This window comes from Mirounga leonina, unplaced genomic scaffold (genome assembly GCF_011800145.1).
Source record: "Mirounga leonina isolate KUSES-001 unplaced genomic scaffold, KU_Mleo_1.0 Mir_376, whole genome shotgun sequence".
NCBI classification, from domain to species: domain Eukaryota; kingdom Metazoa; phylum Chordata; class Mammalia; order Carnivora; family Phocidae; genus Mirounga; species Mirounga leonina.
Window position 1 is genome coordinate 2,233,729 of NW_023270718.1, and position 18,419 is coordinate 2,252,147.

Sequence of the window (18,419 nt, forward strand, 5' to 3'; positions counted from 1 at the left end):
GTGAGTGAATTTCATCCCGCAACAACCTGTGAGTCTGGGTCTTGCGGGGAGGTGGGGAAGGCCTGGTGGGCTGGCAGGGCTGGTGCTGGGCCCAGAGCCTCCGGGCCCTGCCAAATGCCTACCCCCACCCCCACCCCCACCCCGCTGTTCCCACAGCTCAGGGATGCGGAGGGAGGGCGTGGAAGGGGCCGGGAAGGGAGTGTCAAAGCGGCCGCCCGCTGCCGGCCCTGGACAGCTGCCCAGAGTGTCTACTGCAGGAGGAAAAGGGTAGCTCCGGCGCCTGAGTCACCTCAGAGAAACCCCGGGCCGCATACCTGGCCGCTGACATCACCCAGCCAGGGCACCCCCGGCAGCCCAGACAAGCGGACTGAATCACAGGTGGAATTCAGCCACCGCGGGCGCGGGCACGTGGCCCGCTGTGACCCACCCACGAGACACCCCCGCGTGGCCGTCTGGCTGCGGGGGCCGGCAGGCCACCTGGGGGTCAGTGAGGGGGCACGGGGCCTGAGTCAGGGACAGGGCGGCTACCGGCAGAGACCACCGGGGCACAGGCGTCCTCGAGGTGCAGGAGGGAGAGCGAGGGGCGGAGAGCAGTGGGGAGGCCCCAGAGCTGGAGGAGGAAGCCCATGTGGGTGTGACCGGGAGGCTGCGGCTTGTGGGCAGCGCCTCGGTGACCTGCTGGGGTGGGGTGCACTGGCTGATTGCGCAGAGAACCACGGGGTCGGGGAACAATGGACTCTCCATACAATGCGCTCACGCAAGCACGCTCACGCACACACACACACCCACCAGGCACGCACACTCGGAACCCCAGGTGGAGAGGCCCGGCCGCCATCCACCCCCGGGCTGCGGAGCCTCCTTGCCTGGGCTGGCACCTGGGCCTCACCCCACACAAGCCCGCAAGTTGGGCAAGTTCCTTAGGAGCTCCGGGCCTTAGTTTCCTTATCTGGGGAATGGGGATAATAATACTTCTCACCCGTGGGCAGCTACACTTGCGGGGAACATACTTTCTGCCAGGCACTGCTCTAAGCATTTTGCATATAAACCCACTCCTAAAAACAACGCTAGGAGGGAGGTACCCTTGGTCTCCCCACTTTACAGATGAGGACATTGGGGCTCAGAGAAGTTAAGTTACTTGCCCAGGGTCACACAGCTAGTACCCTCCTTATAGTGTTACTGGAAGAGTTAAACAAGAAAATACAGCGGTTCTAGGGGGGCCTGGCTGGGTCGTTCAGTGGAGCATGTGACTCTGGATCTTGGGGTCATGAGTTGGAGCCCCACACTGCGCGTGGAGTTTACTTAAAAAAAAACAGAAGTGGGATGCCTGGGTGGCTCAGTTGGTTAAGCATCTGCCTTCAGCTCAGGTCATGATCCCAGGGTCCTGGGATCGAGCCCCGCATCGGGCTCCCTGCTCAGCGGGAAGCCTGCGTCTCCCTCTCCCACTCCCCCTGCTTGTGTTCCCTCTCTCGCTGTGTCTCTCTCTGTCAAACAAATAAATAAAATCTTTAAAAAAAAATAGAAGATAGAGTGGTTCTGTATAACGTAGCACCTGTCACATGGTCAGTTTTCTTAAATGACTGCTGCCCTATTATTAATACCACTCATTATTTTCATCCTAAGTCCAGCCAGAAAGGTCTCCAAAACAGTCATCCTCACCACCTTGGTCTGGTCCTTCCTCTTAGCTTCCCACAGTCTCTCCTGCTTGCCCTTCTTTGGTCTTGCATGTCCACGGTTGGGAGAGAGTGCTTTCAGAGATTCACTCCTTATCTAAATCTTTTCAGGACTTGGTGGTGGCTGTCCAGAGTCACCTCTACCAGGAAGTTCTCCTGGCTTGTTCCAACCTTAAGGAACACTCCTGCCACCCCATGCCTGGAGTGATTACAACCAGTGACACACCATCACACTGGGTTGGTCTGGGTTGCGGGTGAATGAGAAGTGAGCCCCCACAGTGATGGCGGTCCAGAGCACCCCTGGCCCCAGGGCCTGAGACAAGCCAGCAGCTGAGAGTAGCCTCTGCTTAGCTCTGTCTGCAGGCCCACATATGTGGAACTGTGTGTGTGAGCGGTATGAGCGCGCGTGGGAGAGAACGGACACAGTCACGGAAGCTGGGTGTGTGATTCCATGTATCTGTGTGCCTTGTTCTGTAGGTTTTTATGCAACTCTGAGCAAGTCCACAGAGGCTCTTTGGGCCCGTGCATCTGTGGGTGCATCTCAGCACAAATGTGGATATCTAAGAAATTCTGTGAGTCTGCAGCTCTGGGGGTCTTACCTGGCTCTGCCGGTTTGTGCGTGTGGAGTTGTGTGTCTGTCCTATCTGTGTGGTTGGGTGTATGCGCACCTCTGTGATGTGTCCACACAGCAATGTGTGTTTAGCTCCGTGTCTGTGTGATTGTGCATTGACTTCTGTGTATCCATGCAGACAAAAGTGAAAGGTGTGTGTGTGTGTCTTTCGGTCTCCACGGTTTGGATTCTGTAAACCAAGCCTCCTTCTTCGCATCCCTGAAAAATGTGTCTACCCTACCCCACCCCAACCCACCCCTGGAAAGACCCAAGGTCACCAGCTCAGCTCAGTTCCCCTTTGGACACAGGCAGGAAGGACAAGGAGGCTGACTGTTCATCGACGCCAGGAACCAGGCCCCGACACCCACATGCAGCCTCCCCACCTGTCAACGGGTCTAGAACATCATCCCCCTTCCAACCGCATGATGGCAAAGGAACAGAGAGGCCTAGATATGTTTCTGTCTGAGACAATCTATTAGAGTTTGAATGCACCAATGAGTGAATGGTGAAGATTCATTTAGTCCACAAATATTTATTGAGGGCCTACGGAGGGCCTGGCACTGTGCTGGGGACATGGCAGTGACCAGGACAGCCCCAGCCCAGGCCTCAATAACAGTACAGCCCAGTGGGGGAAAGAGCCCCAGTCCCCAGAGGGTGATAAACCCAGAGAAGCAGAGCTGGGAGAGGGGCTTCCCCAGGGAGGGCTTCCTGGAAGAGGAGATTATAGGCTAAGGCAGCAACAGGGAGAGTGCTCCAGGCAGAGGGCAGAGTACATGCAAAGACCTGAAGATGGGGAGGGAGACCGCGGCGTCTAAAACATGGAGAGTTGGCACAGGCCAGGTTATGCCGGACCTTGTGGGCCACAGTGAATGGGGAGTTTGAAATCCAAAAGCAAGTGTATTGGGAAAGTCAAGCTAGGAGTCCCCAGTCCAGACCACCTGGCTTCCCTGAAATGCCACAGACACCACCTCCAGGAGGCCTCCAGGACGGCTCAGTGGGGAGCTGGCCCAGCTAGCCAGTAACACTATTCCATGCTGGGTACCAAGGAGCCTGCAAGTCACTAACCGGCCTGGCCCTACAGTCACAGAGTTGACAGTCACAACAGCGGGGCACACACCCCCCCTCATCCCACTCCATGCTGCAGAAACACCCACAGACCTTTCTCTTGCGGCTGAAGCCCCAGCATCACCCAGGGGCATGCTGGAAATACCAAAGGCTCCACCAGATCTCTGCTGTAACCAGATTCCCCAGCTGATTCAAGATCACACAAACAACTAAGAAGGCTTAACCTCCTTTAGTTTCTTATCTGTACAATGTGGATAAAAACACAACCTCCTTATGTGGCTGGTGCGCTGTGAGGATTAACTGGGGTTACATGCGTGAAAACACCAAGCACAGCCTACTAAGCATTTGCTCTGCTCCTCCTCCTCCTTTTCACTATTAAATTTCAGAGCCTGAAAGGACTCTCGGCGCCCACTGTCATCCAGCCTTCTTACTCTGTGGATGGGGAAACTGAGGCACAGGGTAGCATGAGTTTTGCCCAAGGAAAGATGGAAGGATGTGCTGGGGCCCGCCTTTGGCAGAGTTGGCCCCAGGGCTGTTTACAGGCTGCTCTGAGCAAGGGGGAGCTGGTACTGTCACCCCAGCCCCCACCTGTGGGGCAGAAGGCTGAGGGCTCCCCCTGCCCCCTCCCCATGCAGAGCCAAGCCCTGTGGAGCCAGAATGCGGGAGGTCTTGCCCTCTCCCCCACATTCCAGTCCTCCTCCTCTTGGAAGCTCCCTGGGGTTGAGCCCCATGAAGAAAGACTTGCCTTGCCCACCCCATGCTCTGTGGGCAAGGTGTGTATATCTGTGTGTGTGTTTGAGTGAGACTCTGTGTGTGTGTGTGTGTGTGTGTGTGTGGTCACCAGGTCCAACTTTTCCCTTAGGCACAGAGGGCGCAGTACTAAAGCCTATGATAATCTTAGGGGCCCTAAGATCAGAAGAAAAAAACCCCTGAACTTCTAGGTAAAAGAAAATGTTCTAATATATAGTATTATCTGCCTTTATACCAATGTAGCTGTAATAATCCTATTTTATTATTTTTCTAAAAGATTTATTTATTTATTTGATAGAGAGAGAGGGAGGGAGGGGCAGAGGGAGAGGGAGAGAGGGAATCTCAAGCAGACTCACTGCCGAGTGCAGGGCCCCCGATGCAGGACTTGATCTCATGACCCTGAGATCATGAGCTGAGGTGAAATCAAGAGTCAGACCCCCCCAGTCGACTGAGCCACCCAAGCACCCCATAAAATATAATTTCAAAGACGTCTTTATGGAGGAAGAAGGCAATGAAAACAAAAGTATCCATGGCTCAAGAGAGTTATAATGTGACCCTGTGTATCTCTGCTTCTGGCTGGACATCTCTGGGAGGGTCTATATCTGCAAAGGTCAGGGTGGCTCTGTTTTAATAACAAAACAAATCCCTACAATGTGCCAGGCATGTTCCAGAAGCTTTCCTGATATTCACTTCACATAATCCCCCACCAGCCCCATGAGCTGGGCACGATTCCTACCTCCTTTCCCAGGTGAGGAAACGGAAGCTCCAGACATCACTAACTCAAGGTCACCCAACGACTAAGTGGTGGGACCAGAATGTAAGCCCAGGCCACCTAGATTGTGGGTCCGCGTCAAGGGCCTAAATGCCCGGTGTCTGCATGAGCGTGACCATCTGCATGTGAACATATTGACTTACATAACTCATTTAATAATTAAAAGCACAGACTCCGGGTGCATGGCCAGCTCAGAAGGTGGAGCATGTGACTCTTGATCTCGGGGTTGTAAGTTTGAGCCCCACTCTGGGTGCAGAGAGTACTTAAAAATAAAAATCTGGGGCACCTGGGTGGCTCAGTTGGTTAAGCGACTGCCTTCGGCTCAGGTCATGATCCTGGAGTCCCTGGATCGAGTCCTGCATTGGGCTCCCTGCTCGGTGGGGAGTCTCTGACCCTAACCCCTCTCATGTGCTCTCTCTCATTCTCTCTCTCTCAAATAAATCAATAAAAATCTTTTTAAAAAAATAAATAAAAATCTGAAAAATAAATAAATAAATAAAATAAAGTAGAAGCACGGGCTCTGAAGCCAACGCGCTGCATTCTTATCCCAGCTTTGCTGCTCTTGGGCTGTGTGACTCTAGGAAAGTGACTTCACCTCTCTGGGCCTCCATTTCCTTGCAGGTTGAATGAGGGTTCCTACCCCATAGGAGTGTTGTGAGAAGGAAGGAAATGAATATGAGGGCTCAGGAAGAATTAGCCCTTGTTATGATTGTGTGAAGAGCGTCCGTGTGCAGCCACAGCGAAGGTGTGCGGGTCATGTGTGCTGGGGACCCACATGACAGTGTGTTTCGACGTGTGGGGCCATGTGTGTTGCCGGTTGGGGGTGAATATCTGAATGCCCGCATGACCCTGTGAGTACGTGCCAGTGGCCATGTGGACGCATGGGCCACCTGTGTTGGGGTGTGAAGACTTCTGGGCAGCCAGGGTGCCTCCCTGTGTCTCCTTTATTCTGCGGGAGAGATGAGGGGCTTGGACAGGACAGGGAACGTGGGGTCACTCCCTGTCTGCTGCCGGGGCCGAGTCACTGCCTGCTGGTGGTTGCTGTGTCATCTCCTAGTCCTTGTCCCCCAGACTGCTAGCAGACAGAGGGGGCGTGGGGGAAAGAGGTGGAGGGCAGGCTGGAGGCTGGGCTTTTGTCTGGAAACCTCGACCTCCCCCCACTCCCCGTCTTGCCCCCTGTGTCCCTTCCACATCTCCCTCCCCCCTCCCCACGATCGAAGCAGGGAAGCAAGATTCTGCTGGGAATCAGGGTCCGCTCACCCCCTTCTGCTCTGCCTCAGACCTGCTGTGTGACCCTGAGCCAGGGACTCCCCCTCTCTGGGCTTCGACAATCTCAAAGCGCTTTTCCCTCCATGCCCAGTGCTGGGTTAGGCTCTGCGCTGGGAGGGAAGTACCGGATCTCTGAGATTTGTGAAGCAGCAGGTGGGACCCTTCCCAGTGGGTGCTTAAGAGTTGGGGGCTGCGGCATCCCAAATACCCAAATTAAACTCTGAATGCCGTTTCCTAACTGGGAGGCCTCAGGTAAGCAGCTCTACCCCTCTGAGCCTGGGTCACAACAATATATACACTGTGAGCAGACAGGTAGGTTCGCAAGGCTTAGAAGCTTCCCCAGAATATCACCGTTACCATTCAAATAATCCCAAACCCCAAGTTTTTCAGGGAGTTTCACTGAACCAGGCAGTTCTCAGAAATCAGGAAGAGAGTAGGAGCTCTGGGGTTTAACATTCTGGGTTTGAATTTCTTGCCATGGGATCCTGGGCAAGTCACTTAACCTCCTCGAGTATTTTTTCCCTCTTTTATAAAGTGAAGATTTTCCTCCCTTCACCTTCAAACGCTGGTATAGGGATTAAAAATCTCGTGGTGAAGGGCTTACTTACTACAGGAGCTGGTATTTGGTCATAGTTAAATACACGGCATCTATTATTATTATCAATTCTTCTTCACACACACATTCTTTCTGTCTAAAGGTAGGATTACGTAGCGGGAAGGAGATGTTGCCAACACCAGCAGCAGGGACGCTTCATCCTAAATTTCGTCCTCTCCAAACCCGCATACCTCCCAAACACGGGACTGCGGGGCCAGCGGGGTCCAAGACACACATCTTTTGTCCAGATGGGAAAACTGAAGCTGAAGCTCAGAAAGGGACAATATTTCCCCGAGTCAGGGCCATCAGGGCCGAAGCTGCCAGGAGCGTCGGGACTCCACCCCCACCTCCACTTTCACCTGGAGCTTCACAGCCCCTCCCACTCCGCTCGGGACTCAGTTTCCCCGCCTACGTGACTACACCACACTAGCCAGGGTCTCTTTCTGGGGATCTGACCTTCCTCTTGAGTGAGGGCGCCGCTCCGCCGGGAGAACTGGGAGGGGCTGCCCGAGGCGCGAAGCACCCACTTACCCGGGTCTTCCCCAGGCTAGTTTCAGAGCCTATTAATACCAGCCCCCGGGGCGGCGCGGCACTGCGCAGGCGCGGGCGGGTTCCGCAAGCGCGCGGGGTGAGCGCGCGAGCGAGCGAGCGAGGGATTCCCTCTGACGTAATTGCTAGGATACCAAACAAACACTCTGCCGCGCCGGCCGAGCTCCTTATATGGCTAATTGCGTCACAGGAACTCTTGGGAGGCGGGGCCGGGATCCCCTCCCGCCTAGGGCTCTGGAACGCAGCCCCCACGACCCCCAGGGCCGCGAGGGTGATGCAGGTGGACAGAACGAGGCTAGGGCAGACCTCTTGCCGGACGGCGCGGCGCTGAGTTCAGCAGGGCCGGAGATTTTAGGAAGTTTGTGGAGCTTGGGTAGGGTGACGTAAGCAGGGAGGCGGGTCCCGGGCATATAAATACAGGCTGGCGGCTTTGGGGTTCATTCATAAGACTGAGAGCTACGGCCTCGGCAGGGACAGGCGGAGCTCGAACTTGGGGATTTGACTGTTGTGGCTCTTCTTGGGGGCTGTGAAGTGCAGTTTATTATTTTTTTTTCCGGCGAGAAAGTTTTGGGGAGGATTCTTCTAAATAATTCTACATTTTCTTTTGGAGGAGCGACTTACTCTTTTTGTCTTCTTTATTACTCCCCTCCCCCTGTGGGACCCGCTGGACGCGTGGAGGAGACCGCACCCGAAGCCGATTCTGTACAGCAAGACAGCGCTTTCCGCCTCTGGGGGAGCGATCCCCTCACGCCCCTGGGTCCTACAGAGCCTGGACTTTCAGGAGGCACAGCGGCATCTTGTGGGGGCCTGGGCACCGCAGAGGAATTGCACAGAAACTTTGCCATTGTTGGAGCGGGACGCTGCCCCCATCCCGAGTTTCCTCGGACAGCGCGCTTTGGGGACGCGCTCGGCTCACCCCGGACTCGCACCTTTCTTTTCCACCCGGCCATAGCCTTGGCTTCCCGGCGACCTCAGCGTGGTCACAGGGGCCCCCCTGTGCCCAGGGAAATGTTTCAAGCTTTCCCCGGAGACTACGACTCCGGCTCCCGGTGCAGCTCCTCACCCTCCGCCGAGTCTCAGTATCTGTCTTCGGTGGACTCCTTCGGCAGTCCACCCACTGCCGCCGCCTCCCAGGTAAGACCTAGAGGGTTGGGGTGCTGCTTTATGGGTTTTATCTTTTTTTAAGTCAGGGATGGAGCGAGCAATCCCTCCACCCCAAATAAACACGCACCAAAACTCAGGATCTGAGAGGGAATAGGCTCACCGCGCACTTGGCAAACTGCAGAGTCGGGACGTGTTTGCAATTGGTGGTGTGCACGGATCGCAGGGAGGGAACGCAGAGGGGTAAGCTTTGGGGGTGGGGAGAATGCTCCGTTCGGTGCAACGTGTATGCGGTAGCAGGGCTGAGAACTTCTAGCTTGCTCCGGGACTGCTCCCGACTCAGGTCCCCAACCTGAAGCTAGCGCAGTTAGGCAGGTGGGGGAAATCCCGGGGAAGCTTCCAGTAGCCTCCTCCCTTTTCCTTCTCCATCGGAGCGCCTACTCCGGCACCCGTTGCCCTCGATCCAGCGGGCAAGCTGGCCTCGAACCCTTGCTTGGAAGCTCTGCCTCCGCCTCCTGCGCGGAGACGTAACGGGGGACCCGTGCGTAACGGCTGACGCGCTGGAATCCTCCGTCTGACGCGGGGCACGCACGGCGCGCGGCGCCCCCTTCGTCCGCCCCGCCCCTGACGTCCCGGAGCGTTCTATTTTGGAACGCCGGGGCCACGTTGCTAAGGGAGGGGGCAGCCCGGCGTTCCGATTGGCCGCCGCGGCGCGGGCTATGGCCAATCAACTTTCCCTTCCTATTTGTAGGGTGCAGTTCCCTTCCCCCCTCTCCGTCCCCGGAACTCGTGGTTCCTTGGCGCTGGGGTCTCTTTTACGGGCCTCTAAAGGCAGAGCGAGGGGATTCCTGTGGCGACAGGAGCGACCCTCTGCGATCCAATGGGTTCGCGAGGACCTTGCGGGGATCAGGACCCTCCGATCTCAGGGGCCGAGGGTGTCTGTGGGCCGGGGTTTCTTTGGGAGACATGGGTGGCCGTCACCCTCTTCTTCGGGCACACGCAGACACATTCCCGGTCCCCCTGCTCCGGACGCCGGATCCCTCCGCTGTGTCCGAAAACAGGACTAGAACCGCTAAGCCTAGGGGAACCAGCCAGGTGGTCTCCAGGAGCCCCGCCCCCTCTGGGTTTCCAGGACTCTGATTGGTCAACGAGCCAGCCCATCCCTCACCACGCCCCCTGGGAGAGTAGTTAAGCCTTCCGAGCAGTCCTAGGATTCCATTTGGGGGTGGGGATAGATGAGCGCCGCTTGGGCTCGGGGGCTCGGGACCTACATCATTCTCCCTCCGTGACAGTCTGAGGGAGCCCGGATCGTCACTTTTCTCTACCTGGTCGTCCACCGTAACCTGTCCCTTGTCAGCCTCACTCTGTAGAGAGACAATTACTTGAAACGTTGTTCAAAACTCCTAGGGCTGTCCCCCAACACCCTTTGAACTAAGACCCCCCGCCCCTGCACAGAGGTCTCATGGACCTTCCAGTCGCTGATACTCCCGGCTCCGAGGGTTGTGTGTATGTGTGTGAGTGTAGAGGAAGGCTTGGCCTAAGGCCTCTCCCTCTCCCTCCCCTTGCCTCTGGGGTGGGGGTGGGGTGTTTTGGCTGTGTGTGTGGCTGTGACTCCTTCCCGGGGGTTCTGTCACCCGGCTGTGTCCAGCCTCCTCCCCACTCCCCCACCTAAGAGTCACCAACCCGGGGTGTGATTCACCACCCGCTGGAACCGTGCAACCTTTCCCCGAAGAAGAAGGAGGAGGTAGAAGCCAGTTGAGCAGAAATCCTCTCATTAACCACTGCGTCACGGTGTAGTGGAAGGGTGGGTGTTGTGGCTTCTTGCCTGTGACACACACATCCACACCCGCTCGCCCTGTGCTCACTCACGGGGTCGGTGTGTGTATGTGTGTTGGGTGTGTGTGTGTCGGTGTCTCTGTTTGTGTGTCTACGCCTGTGTGTGTATGTGTCACCCCGTAGGAGTGCGCCGGTCTCGGGGAAATGCCCGGTTCCTTCGTGCCCACGGTCACCGCGATCACAACCAGCCAGGACCTCCAGTGGCTCGTGCAACCCACCCTCATCTCTTCCATGGCCCAGTCCCAGGGGCAACCACTGGCCTCCCAGCCCCCGGCCGTCGACCCCTACGACATGCCAGGGACCAGTTACTCCACGCCGGGCCTGAGCGGCTACAGCGGTGGCAGAGCTGGTGGCAGTGGTGGGCCTTCTACCAGCGGAACCACCAGTGGACCTGGGCCTGCCCGCCCGGCCCGAGCCCGGCCTCGGAGACCCCGAGAGGAGACGGTGAGTAAGAGGCATCACAACTTGGCCTGGGGGTAGGAAGCAAGAGGGCCAGGAACTTGCTCACCAGTGGGGGTGAGGGGCCACCGAGGCCTAGTGCTACAGAAACCCTAGCATCCTTGCCACAGTCAGGGAGGACCGGAGGGTCCTCTTGTGGCCCCCGGGGGGTTCTGGAAGAAGAGGAGGTTTGGGATGAGTGGAGGTGGTGCACCGTGTCCCCAAACCTCATGGTCTCTGTCTTCCCTGTTCAGCTTACTCCGGAGGAGGAGGAGAAGAGAAGGGTTCGCCGGGAACGCAACAAATTGGCAGCAGCTAAGTGTAGGAACCGTCGGCGGGAGCTGACTGACCGACTCCAGGCGGTGAGCATGGGCCCCGCGGAGGGAGGGGTGAGGGTACACTGAAGGGGGGCTCTCCCCCACCCTCTGCCCCTCGCCACCTGCGCCCCAGTCCTGGGCCCAGAGCCAGAGGTTCCGCACACGGAACTAGGTATAGGTGTGGCCAGACGGGGTAACCCCAGGCGCACCCACAGACCCTCCCACACTCCCGGCCATACTGCCCGGTTTGTGACCTTTCACAGAGGTCCTGTCCTTTCTTCTCCCTTTTGGGCTTGGGCAGGCCATAGCCCATTTTTGCCTCAGTGTCTCCATCTCTTCAACCCCTTTTGGAATCTTCCAGGCTCCTTCTAGCTTTGACATTCTGGAGAGTCTGGGAAGCAAAATGCTTTGATCCTGCCTCAGTTTCTTACCACGCGTACCCAGACCCATCAGACCTCGGGCAGGTGGCATCCACCAACTCCCCCTTCCCTTTTTTACAACTTACCTTGGTCTGGGAGCCCTGCCTGCAGGGTGACCTGCTGCCGCTAGAGGAAATCGGGGAAATCTGCTCCTTTCCCGCGCCACCGGGTCTCTTCCCTGGGAAACAGAGGGGGGAGGGGCAGGGCGGGGAAGAGGTGGCGTTAAAAACACAGAACGATTGTTCGTTCATTCAACAAACCTCCGAGCGCCTCGGACAACCAGAGCCCTCCGTGTACCCCTGGTCCCTTCGCAGTTCCCACCAAACACATGGGGGCGGGGGGCGGGGGGAGGGACAGGAAGGCAAGACCCTGGCCCCGAGTCCCACAGCACATCAGGACCCCGTATCAGGGGGTCTCGCCGCTCAGTCCGGAGCCGCCTTCCAGCCCCGGGGGCCGCAGCAACAAGTGTAAGGGAGATGGTTTCAGCCACGACCCGCCTTCTCTGGTCGCTCACGGCCTTTCGCTCCTTCTTCCCTCTCCTCCGCGACGGGACCTCAGGAGACAGATCAGCTGGAGGAAGAAAAGGCAGAGCTGGAGTCGGAGATCGCAGAGCTCCAAAAGGAGAAGGAGCGTCTGGAGTTTGTGCTGGTGGCCCACAAACCGGGCTGCAAGATCCCCTACGAAGAGGGGCCGGGCCCCGGCCCGCTGGCGGAGGTGAGAGATTTGCCGGGGTCAGCACCCACTAAGGAAGATGGTTTCAGCTGGCTGCTACCGCCCCCGCCGCCACCGCCCCTGCCCTTCCAGACCAGCCAAGACGCATCCCCCAACCTGACAGCTTCTCTCTTTACACACAGTGAAGTTCAAGTCCTCGGCGACCCCTTCCCCGTTGTTAACCCTTCGTACACTTCCTCGTTTGTCCTCACCTGCCCGGAGGTCTCCGCGTTCACCGGCACCCAACGCCCCAGCGGCAGTGACCAGCCCACCGACCCCCTGAACTCGCCCTCCCTTCTTGCTCTGTGAACTCTTTAGACACAAACCAAACAAACACAAGGGAGAGAGATTTGGAAGAAGAGGAGGAAGAGAGAGAGAGGGGAAGAGACAAAGCGGGTGTGTGGCCTCCCCGCCTCTCCTGTCTGACTCTACGGCCGTTGTCATCGGTCAGGAGGACCTCCTTGTATTTTGTGCCACCTCTTGTTTCTGTGGCCCTGTGGCCCGGCGAGGCCGGGAAGCTGGTGACTTTGGGGGCGGGGGGTGGGGAGGGAGTGGATCCCCGCCCCCAGCTGCCTGTTGGCCCTTTCACCTCAACCCAGCCTCTGGGGATGGGGGCGGGGGGGGGCGGGGGGGCGCCTCGCTTTGGGCCGAGGGAAAGGGGTGCTGGCGGTGGGCTGCGGGGTGCGCTGGAGTCTGCTCCAGAGAGGCCCGACAAGGAAATGCCACAGACCACGCCCCCCCCAACTTCTCCCACACCCACCCTTCAGGGGGTGACCAGGCTGGTTCTCCCTGCTCCCCCCGACCCTAGCTTATTTATCCAACATTTCCACGTGGTGAGATCCTCCTCGGAATTGAGCCTCCCTTTAAGGGAAGTTGATGCCCCTTATGAGAATCTCCTTCCCTCCCACCCAGACTTAGTCTGAAATGTGAACCTCCCTCCCTACTGTCCAGCCTCCCCCTCCCAGCAAAAGTGGCTCTGATCTGAATTCCTAGCCTCCTAAGGCCACCCCCCCTCCCAATTCGGCCCCCAGACCTCCTTTTCTGATTACAGTGTTACCCCCCAAGCCTCCCAGCCTGGCTCAGCCTTTCCCTCCCGGCCTTCCTTGCTGGGCCTCTCTGATTCAGGCAGCAGGGGGCGCTGTGATGCCCGTCCTGCTGGAGTGCTTTATACTGTGAACCGAGTTGGCCGGATTGGGGTGGGTAGGGGGGGGGGCCCGGTGGGACTGAACCCTTCCGGGAGGGGGGAAGCGGATCGTGCCCCCCACGCCTCAAAGCCTTTCCTTGGTCTCCCCTCGCCCCAGCTGCCTCCTTCCTCTCCTCAACAGTGAGTTAGACTCAAGGGGTGACAGGACCGAGAGTGGGGGTGACAGTTATCCATCCTCGTGGCCTCTGTCCTCAGGACCCCCAGCCCCAAGCCCTGGCCTTTTTCTTTAAGGCCTGTCCCCCTACCCCGGCCTAGGACGCCAACTTCTCCCTCCCCGTGGCACCCCCACATCCTTTCTAGAAAGGGAGCAATGGGAGGTTGCCAGGGGACCCCCAGTATTTTTTCCGGAGAAGATTTAAAGGCCGAGGCTTTGGCCCCCAACCCCCAATATTTTCGGACTGGCAAACCCAAAGGGGCTGGACTCCCGCGGTCCCGGCTTCCGCGCCCCAGCCCCCCAAGCCCCGATTCTTGGTTCGGGCTCCCCGCCCCACCTCTCCCTGTGCTTTCACCTCGTGAGAATTCTCTCGTGAGGCACATTGATATTTTTTAACTTCGGGTGGGCCACGCCGCCTTCTGTGCTGCATGGGAAACATTCCACGTGCCCGTCCCGCACCTCCCGCCCTGTGGCTATTTATCCCTTTCCTGGTTTCCGAAAGGCACTTATATCTATTATGTATAAATAAATATATTATATATGGGTGTGCGTGCGTGTGTGCGCGTGAGTGTGTGAGCGCTTCTGCAACGTCGGCCTAGGTCACGTTGGCCCCCACAGCAGTGCCCGTTGAATCGGAAACACTGCTTCTGGAAACTTCGAGTCTGCCTGTTTCAGGCTCTCTTTCCTCTGGCTGTCTCTCGCTGTCTCTCCTGATTGTCTCGGCCCCTCTGGTGGTTGGGGGCAGTCTCTGGCCGTCTCTTTCTCCAGCCATCTCTCCCACGCCGCCGTCTTTTCTCTGCCTGTTTTCACCTGGTCGTTTTCGGTCTGTCTCTTTGCTGACTGTCCCCGATCCTCCAGCGGCCTCCTGACTCTGGGTTTGTTGGGGACGTGAGATTTTATTTTTGTGAGCGAAGCCTGCGGGATCATAGACTTTCACAATCTGTATCGTTTAAGGATTCTGGGTGTGAGTGTGAGACTGTGAGCAGGGCCTGCTCCTGCGGGACCACAACTTATTGAATCCCCCCAACCCCCCCCCCAATGCTGTATTTGTGATTCTCTTTTTTGTATTTTGCACCTGACCCTGGGGGGCTGGGGCTGGCTGGCACTGGGCCACGACCCTCCCGCCATGGTTCTGCACTGTCGCCAATAAAAAGCTCTTAAATATGAATCTGCCAAGCTGTAGTGTCTGTTTGTTCCTGATGCTTGGCCCCTGCCTTCCTTTGGCAGGAGGGAATGAGGTTAGATCGGGGGCGGGGCTATACCAGGCACCACACGTTCTGGGACTCCCACCTGTGATGTGAATCAGTCTGCAGCAGGACAACAGGACAGAGGAGGTGAGGCAGTCGGAGGACTTCCCACAGGGTCTGCCTCTTCTTAGAGGGGATGAGGCAGAGGAGTGGGTGTGAGGTACTGAAATGCCAAAGGGTGTTTTGGAGGTTTCTTGACAACAGAGGAACTTATTCAGACCCTGCGTGCTCAGGATGACCCTCAGGATGACCCGAGTGAAGGTGGAACAGGTAGAGAAATTTTAACCACACATCCCATACTACTAAAGATCAGAAAGTGCTTATCAATCCTCAGGGTTAGATGAACCACAAAAGCATGGATCACTTTACATCGAAGATGAATTTCCTTTTGCTTTTCACATGAGCATATTTTCTGGGTTATGAACATATAGGGGCCCACCTAAAATGGACTGAACCAAAAATATTGCCTCGCTTAATTTATTAATCAATAGGAAACATTTCCTAAGTAACTACTGTGCGCCCAGCCCCGTGCTGGGCAGTGTTGGGGACACAGTGGCGGGGACTGAGAGAGCTCCAGGCTCCCCCCTCCTAGGGCTCACAGTCCAGAGAGGGACACAGACCTGTTGGGGATGATCTCAAGTGCACAGGATTGGGGGAATCCATGAGCCCGGGGGGGGGGGGGGCACATAACCTGGTCTGGGATTCAGGAAAGACTTCCTTGAGGAGGGACAGCTGAGCTGAGTCCTGGAGGCTAAACAGAAGACACAGAAGGGGATAGAAAAAGATGCAGTGAGCACAAAGAGCTGTTGGTGTGGGAAGAGGGCTTGATACATCGAGGGAGCTAGAGGTTCACAGAGCGAAAGGTGTGGAGAAATTGTTTAGCAAGGACCAGATTCTGCAGGCTTAAATTCCAGACTAAGAATTTAGATAATCTCTTGTGGGCACTGGGGAGCCATAGCAGGTTTTGAGTGCAAGAAAGGCAGGGGCAGGCTTGTGCTTTAGGAAGACAGCCTTAACCACCAAGTTGAGGGTAGCTGGCAGAGAAAGGGGCAAGACCCGGGCAGGAGGCCAAGGAGGGGTCTCGGGTGGGGACACTGGTGTGTGTTGGGGAAGCCTGGAACAAGGGCAGGGCTATGAGATAGAAAGGAGGACTGGAATTGAAAAGACAGTAGGAGGCAGAACAGACAGGACTCAGTGAAAAGCTAGCTTGAGAAAGACAGCACAGGCAGTAGTAAATAGCATGGGCCAGGGGTCTGAGAGCCTACCAAAGCTGGGTGACCTTGGACAAGAGGCTTCATCTGTGTGAACCTCAGTTTTCTCAGCTGCAGAATGGGGCTATGAGGAGTCAGGGAGCTCATGCATGCCGACGCTGAGTGCAGTTATCACCATCCTCACTGCTGTTATTGGGGCCACCTTGATCCCTGGCCTGGAATATTCCCCCCTTCTGTTGATTCATCCCCTCATCCTTCAGGTGTCTGCCCACGTGTAACCCTGACACCTCACCTGAACTCAGGTCTCCCTATTAGCTGGCCTCTAAGTTCAGTACTTGCCTTCCCAGTAGTTATCACCTTTGTAGTTGTTCATTAAATGTGTAATTAATGATTGTTTAATGTTTGTCTCCTTCACTGGACTGGGATCACCATGAGGCCAGGGCAGGGGCTGTGATCAACACTGTGTTTCCAGCACCTGGCACCAAGCAAATACTTGTTGAATGAGTGAGTGAGTGAGTGAGTGAATGAATGAATGAATATCTGACTGATGAATAAGTGCATGCGTGATTAAATACATGAGTGAGCAAATGACTGAATGGGAGAATAAGCAAGTGAAGGGGAGAGATCCAGGATGATTTTCATCATCTTTTGGAATCATCTTTGATGCTCCCAGTAAAAGCGTAACCGTGGGAAGAGACCCACGTGGCGGAGATTGAACTGTGAAGCAGAGGATTGCAGCGATGTTATTAGGCGCTGGCCCGAGGGACGTTCTCCCCGACAACCCGCTCTGATGTCCAGTCTGATGGGAATATAAAAAGATACCTCTGTCGCCCGAAAGGTGGAATTGAACCACTCTGTCGCTAGACAGCTACAGGTTTGAAGCCTGCACCCCAGACCACTGAGGATCATCCGGGCAAGACACACTCTCCTCCACACAGCTATATAAAACTCAGAACCCGCTATCTTTTTACAGTTATGGTCACATAGTTTGGGAGGGTGTGAGATTGTTGACTCCGATATCTATAAATTCCCGCCAACTACGACATATATCCTTCCAAAACGTTACCTTTTTCTTGCATGGGCATGAATCATCCTCGCTTTGGAAACCGTCTTCATTTGCATAGCGCCGCGCATTCTGGGAAGCGGCGTTCGCGGACTGGGCCCACTCGCCTCTATAGGTTAAAGAGCCCGAAGCCCCTTTTTCCAGGTGAGAAGTTTGTTTTTTAAGAGGAGAAAGTCATAAGTCGGCTTTCAGAAGCCCCTTCTCTGAAAAAATCCGAGTTCGAGTGAGCGAGTTCCTGCTAGAGTTTGATTTAGCCCAGCCCCGGAGACTCCGAGTAGGCGGTTATGGGGCTGGTGCGACACCTGCTGTTCCTTTGTGGAACTTCAACGACCTACACAGTCCCATGTTCATTCAAACATTTTTATTGAGCACCTACTAAGTCCCAGGCACCGTCCTAGGCAGCGGGATGACAGAAATTCTGTCCATGGGGCGCCTGGGTGGCTCAGTTGGTTAAGCGACTGCCTTCAGCTCAGGTCATGATCCCAGGGTCCTGGGATCGAGTCCTGCATCGGGCTCCCTGCTTGGCAGGAAGCCTGCTTCTCCCTCTCCCACTCCCCCTGCTTGTGTTCCCTCTCTCGCTGTGTCTCTCTCTGTCAAATAAATAAATAAAATCTTAAAAAAAAAAAAAAAAAAGAAATTCTGTCCATATTGAGTTTAAGACACTAGAGGTCATCAATTTCTGCACCTGTATTTTATGGCCAAGGAAACGGAGGCTTAGAAACGGATAGTACCGTACCCCAGTTCACACAGTCCATCCACCTGGGGGAATCAAGCCTGCGCCATCCTAATTATCATTACAAGAAAGGTGGACCCTTTTATAATCTAAGTCAGTGATCCTTTGACAACACTATCGTTCCGGACCACATGAAACCTACCCAGGGCTTCCATCTCAGAGTAAAAGTCAATGTTCTCACCACGGCCCTACAAAATCCCTATATTCAAGGGCACCTGGGTGGCTCAGTTGGTTAAGTGTCTGCCTTTTTATGATCCCAGCGTCCTATGATCAAGCTCCCCATGGGGCTCGCTGCTCAGCGGGGAGCCTGCTTCTCTCTCTCCCTCTGCCTGCAGCTCCCCCTGCTTGTGCTCGCTCTCTCTCTCTCTGTCAAAGAAATAAATAAAATCTTAAAAAAAAAAAAAATCCCTATATGCTAGTTCCTTTCACTCCTCTGACCCCATCTCCTATTCTGCTTTCCTCATTTACTTGGCATCTGGTATGCAGATCTCCTGCTGCACACACTAGGCATCAGGCGTGCTTCTTTCTCAGAGCCATTGTGTTTGCTGATCCCCCTGCTTGAATCTCCTTTCCTCCACATGTCCACTGACTCCCTTCACTCTGTCCTCTGCTCAAATACCACCACCTGGTGAGGTCTTGCCTGACCACTCAGTTTAAAATAGCAAGTCCTCGGGGCGCCTGGGTGGCTCAGTTGGTTAAGCGACT

At 55.9% G+C, this 18,419-nt stretch overlaps 1 protein-coding gene across 3 annotated transcripts; it reads left to right on the forward strand.

Annotated features, from left to right (window-relative positions):
- Window positions 1-7,528: 7,528 nt before the first annotated feature.
- FOSB (FosB proto-oncogene, AP-1 transcription factor subunit) lies at window positions 7,529-12,691 on the forward strand. 3 transcript variants are annotated; one of them, XM_034986767.1, is made up of 5 exons: window positions 7,529-8,414; window positions 10,341-10,661; window positions 10,910-11,017; window positions 11,950-12,105; window positions 12,246-12,326. In XM_034986767.1, exons 1-5 carry the CDS (start codon window positions 8,289-8,291, stop codon window positions 12,246-12,248), a joined length of 714 nt encoding a protein of 237 aa, XP_034842658.1. In that variant the 5' UTR covers window positions 7,529-8,288; the 3' UTR covers window positions 12,249-12,326. The 3 variants fall into 3 exon arrangements, with proteins under 3 accessions (XP_034842658.1, XP_034842656.1, XP_034842657.1); XM_034986765.1 differs by having other exon boundaries at window positions 7,530-8,414; window positions 11,950-12,691; XM_034986766.1 differs by having other exon boundaries at window positions 7,530-8,414; window positions 10,458-10,661; window positions 11,950-12,691.
- The last annotated feature ends 5,728 nt before the right edge of the window (window positions 12,692-18,419 follow it).